The sequence below is a fragment of the Haliaeetus leucocephalus genome, unplaced genomic scaffold (assembly GCF_000737465.1).
Source record: "Haliaeetus leucocephalus isolate CR32 unplaced genomic scaffold, Haliaeetus_leucocephalus-4.0 Scaffold213, whole genome shotgun sequence".
In the NCBI taxonomy this organism is placed as follows: domain Eukaryota; kingdom Metazoa; phylum Chordata; class Aves; order Accipitriformes; family Accipitridae; genus Haliaeetus; species Haliaeetus leucocephalus.
The window spans coordinates 730,154-735,140 of record NW_010972649.1 but is presented as its reverse complement, the minus strand read 5'-3'; the positions used below and the strand labels follow the sequence as shown (position 1 = coordinate 735,140).

At 47.8% G+C, this 4,987-nt stretch overlaps 1 protein-coding gene across 3 annotated transcripts in view; it reads right to left on the bottom strand.

The window, feature by feature from the left end:
• Positions 1-2,289, bottom strand: part of RBM25 (RNA binding motif protein 25) — a 36,789-nt gene extending 34,500 nt beyond the window's left edge. For 2 of the 3 annotated variants that reach the window (XM_010566495.1, XM_010566496.1), the window contains exons 1-2: positions 2,190-2,289; positions 1,256-1,359 (exon numbers count right to left, since the gene is read on the bottom strand). In XM_010566495.1, the coding sequence (XP_010564797.1) occupies positions 1,256-1,359; positions 2,190-2,214 (129 nt within the window). In that variant the 5' untranslated portion in view covers positions 2,215-2,289. Of the gene's footprint in view, positions 1-1,255; positions 1,360-2,189 lie in introns of those variants that run through there. The other variant, XM_010566497.1, reaches the window with a different exon arrangement.
• Between the last annotated feature and the right edge of the window lie 2,698 nt (positions 2,290-4,987).

Genomic DNA, 4,987 nt, shown 5'->3' with positions numbered 1-4,987 from the left:
AAGGCGGTGGGGGTGGGCGATGGGGTCGGGGGCCGCCGCTCGGCCGCCTGAGGCCCGGCTGGGAAGCCCCGGGGCGCTACTAGGCCGCGAACACACCGCGCCGAGCCGCCGCCGCCGCCGCGCTGCGCGGGGTCATGTGACCCGCCCCTTCCGTCAGCGGCCCGACCTGCACCGCGCCGCGAGACCATAGAGGCGGGCATGCCAGAGCGCCCCTCCTGCTCCGCGCCCAGACAATAACGCGCCCAACCATAGAGCGGCAGCGGCTAGAAGGGCAGAGAGAGGAAAAAACCGCGTCCGGGCTGCCGCCATCTTTGCTGGGGGCAGGCGGTGCGGCGCCTCGACCCAGCCTGGAGCTTCGCCATCTTGAGGTCAAACACCGTCGGTCGGGGGCTGCTGGCGGCTTCGGCGCGGGTGGCTGAAGGCCCTGGAGAGCCTCCCGCTGTGGGCTAGCACCGGCCCCTCTCCCGGCTGCTGCCGTGCGCCCCTCGCTCGCTCCCCGGGTCAGCTCGGGGTGCCCTTCCCCGCTGCCGCGCATTGGGGCCGGGCTTAGCTGCGACAGTGGTGGGTGCAGGCTGTACCCGCAGGCACAGCCGCGTGGGAAGTACGCCTGTTGCTTTTCACAGGCTTTAGTAAGGAGGGAACACGCGTTTTAGCTGCGTTTAGCAAATTTGAAGGGCCTAGAAAGCTAAAACAAAAAGCAGTCTTAGGGTCAGTAGGCATAAAGATGCGGAATCGTAGAACGGTTTGGGTTGGAAGGGGCTTGGAAAGGTCATCTAGTCCAGCCCCCCTGCAGTGAGCAGGGACAGCTTCAACTAGATCAGGTTGCTCAGAGCCCCGTCCAACCTGGCCTTGGATGTTTCCAGGGATGGGGCATCTACCACCTCTCTGGAGAAGCTCTGCCAGCGTTTCACCACCCTGATCTGAAAAAATTTCTTCCTATATCTAGCCTGCATCTACCTGCTTTTAGTTTAAAACCATTACCCCTTGTCCTATTGCTACAGGCCCTGCTAAAAAGTTTGTCCCCATCTTTCTTATAAGCCCCCTTTAAGTATTGAAAGACTGCAATAAGGTCTCCCTGGAGCCTTCTCTTCTCCAGGCTGAACACCCCCAAATCTCTCAGCCTTTCTTCACAGGAGAGGTGCTCCAGCCCTCTGATGATTTTTGTGGCCCTCCTCTGGACCCGCTCCACCAGGTCCATGTCTTTCCTGTGCTGAGGACCCCAGAGCTGGACGTAGTACTCCAGGTGGGGTCTCACCAGAGCAGAGCAGAAGGGCAGAATCCTTTCCCTTGACCTGCTGGCCACACTTCTTTTGATGCAGCCCAGGATATGCTTGGCTTTCATGGAAGGCTGTACCTCTGCTGAAAAAAAAAAAAAAAAGGATTTACAGAGCAAAAAGAGCAAAGCCCAGTATCTTAGGCAGCCATATGCTCAGGAAAAAGATGTCACTGTGCGATAAAGCAGTTGGGCCTAGCTGTGGTCTACAACTGATAGTTTTCCCTGACCTACTTCCAGCATTTAGACTACATTAAAAGACAAAGTGTACAATTCCCCCCAACATTACATGCGAGACAGTAATTGCTGTAGTTACCACAATGATGGCGAGCAGTTGCAAATGGAAAGAGGAAGTGACTGTGAATGGAAGGAAGGTGGTCTTACAGATGATTATGAGGTAGACCACAACATGAACATATGTGCACAAAGCTGTTTAAAACATCTTGGATCAGCTAGGGAAAAAAAATCTTAGCATCTCTGTATTACATTTTCCACTGTTTATAAACACTGTTTAAGGAAAAGTGCTCAAAAGATAAGAGTCTAATGACAATCGCCTCCACCAGTAATGGCAAGAAAAACATTCAAAGCAGACACCGTTGACTTCTTCTGTACAAAGCAGATTAAATCTGACTGATGTCATACGTGCTACTGAACAGTCAACAACTGAGCTGGGACTAAGGTCCCATTCATCACCTTGCTTTAAAAGATGATGTGCAAGGATAAATACTTTAGCAGTAGTAGATTTAGGAAATACTTCAAGATTGAATGCAGTTTCTTCCCCCATCAGAGAGAACATTTTTACTTTCTATTAATTACAACTCATCCCATGCACTCTGCATATCTCCCTTCAACTAACATGAATTTAGTAACTGCAATACTGACTACTGTTAATATTTCAAATAATTTATAAACATACCTAGGTAGGTAAAAGTGGTACTCATTTTGCATCTTGCAGGAAAAGAATCTTCTGAGTTTCCTGATCCTATGCAGTTGTCTCAGATTGAAACTGTTCCCTGCTTGAATAAGAAATGTGAAATCCAAACTCGCTTGTACTGCCGTAACAAGCTTTTATTTACAGGAAATGTTGCAAAGACTTTCCTAATTTAGACGTTCATCTATTTCGTTTAGCTAAAGAAATGGGCCATTTTGCATTTACTCTCCTTGCACAAATCATGAACTTTAGCCTCCAGTATCCTTCCTAAGCAAGGAAGAATAGCATCAGGAGCATGTAGTAAAAATAGCTACTTCCACATCTCCACTCTTTCTGCTATTGAATTTTAGAACTACCTACCCCTAAACCTGTTTTCTTTTTACCCTTCACTTGTGAAACTGAGATCCCACCTTCCAGATACTGATCACAGTTCACTTCATTCAGTTCTGCGCTGCGGACTCCAGAGTTTCATGCTCAAGCCAATCAAGAAGAGTGCAGTAGATGGCTTTCAATATTAACACCAAAATTAAAAGTGCTTTTTATGTCTGCAGATTGTTTTGCATTTCAAGCATGAGAAATCATTCCCAACATGCTAGGCAGCATCTCAGAGAACAGGGGTCAGATTGTTTCTAGACTATGCAACATTTAGAACCTTTTACCAGTGGAACAGAGTTCTAGCCCACAGCTCTAGAATCACTGGGTAAAAAGGATCTACTACAGCAGTGAAGGAGTACAGTCTTTACAGAACTGTGACTTATCACTGGGATCCTGGATCCTTACTGCCTATCTGCTCTATCCAGTGCAGGTTTCTCTGTCTTCAGTATAGGCTATGTTACTCCCATGGAAATCAGTAAAACTTGTTTTCAAGGAGCAGCTGGAATTGATTTCTGACATAACAAAACCAAATTTATGGTTATAAGCAGGGCATTTAAAAGAGAAATTAAAACTATACTTCCTATTCCAGGAGGAGCAGTGCTGCACTTTTTCTAAGAGAGAGAAGTAGGAAACAGCAGGGGATCAAAGTCCAGGCTTTATGCAGGAAGTAGTAACTAGCACAACTTTGTACATTTTGTAATGTTTTACATAAAAGTAGCCTTCAAGTGCACCTTTTTTAACACCACAAAACGAATACCTATATTTTGTCTTCTCTTCCTCATACCCTTTAATTGCTCCCTCTATCACATTACCAGTCTAAATACAGCCACTTAGAGGAAGATCCTTTAGATGCCAAACTCTCATTGATTTGATTCCTTGGCTCCCCATGAATACCACCGTGAGATTTAGAAGTTTCTACCTTGTATCAATATATACACTATCCAGGATTTCTTCACTCTGAAGACATTTGGTTCAGTAAAAGTTTATTCCTATAGATGTCAGTCTATTTAGTTAATCTTTCTGATTAATCTTTTCTGCAAAATAATGAGTGAAAATACATATCTTAATAGCATGAAAGAGAACAAGGAAGACAGTTACTGTGCCAATCTTCACTCATTCATCATCACTAAACTGCATAGAAGAGAAATAGATAAACCATGTATATGCCTAGTTAACAAACTCCTAGCAAAGCTCTTTCCTTCCAGCACCTGCAGAGCAACCAAGTTTAGTTTATTCTGTATACAGTAGAATCTAATAGAACAAAAGTACTTCAGCAATACACTTGGTTTCTGACAGGGCCTCAGTGGCTCCTAGTGTTAGGAACTTCACTGACACCTCATTTTCATGGTAATTGGACTCAGTTTCGTGACATGATGATACTTCACCTTACAAAAGGTAAATCACTGCTGTCTACATGGATATCCAGTTATGTAATTTGGTTCCCTCTCAAAATTATTTGTATACAACCAAACTAGGGGACCAAACAACAGGGCACTTTATTGCTGCCTGTCTATGGTTATCAACATGTAAAGTCCACTGAAATGAAACAGCGCATCTCCTTCCTCCAGTGAGGTAACCATTAGCACTTGATCCAAGCATCCAGCCAAAAACACTGGTTACTTTAGAAGAGAAATTGCTTGTGCATTGGCTACGCTCCAACAAAAATAATTTTGCATATTATCTAAAGCACATACTTTCGTATACATGTACGGCCAATTCAAAATAACTTGTCCTTTTCTTGTAGCACCCTGCCCTTCCCAGCCAGTACCGTGAGCCAAAAGGTCACTGGAGCCATTGCTGGCCGAGGTTGCTTCCTCACCGTGGGGCTTCTTTGACCACCTCCGCCTGCACCCACCACCCCGTTCCCACAGCTCCCGTTTCTGACGGCGAATCTGCCGGTTTTTGGCAGGCGTGTGCCTCTATTTCGGATCTGCAGTCCCCTTCAGCCAAGTAAGTGGCGGCAGTTCACCCATCGGCCTTAGTTACCGTCACGAACAGGAAAAAAGGGCGATAATTATAGTGACCTGTGACACTCCTTGTCGAGTGGCAGAAGCGAGACGGGCGCCTGGCTCTCCCAGGCGGTCACCGTGACCCGCTTATCTGCCAGACCTGGAGGCCTGGCAGCGGCCGCTTGGTCTCTCTCCAGGTGGTGGAAGGAAAAAGCTTCGCTACGAAGTTCATCCCTCATGCACCTGCTGGGGGGACTCCTTACACTCCTCCGGCGCAGGGTGTCTCGCAGCTCCGCCCGCCCTCAGGGGTGCCCGCCAGCCGCGGGGCGGGGGGGGACAAAAAATAAAGCGGAGGGCGAACGAAAACCTCAGGGACGGCGAACGGGCCCCGAGCACCGCGGACGCCCTCAGGGGCGGGAGCGCCGCCTCACGGCACGGCCGGCGGGGCCGCCTCACGGC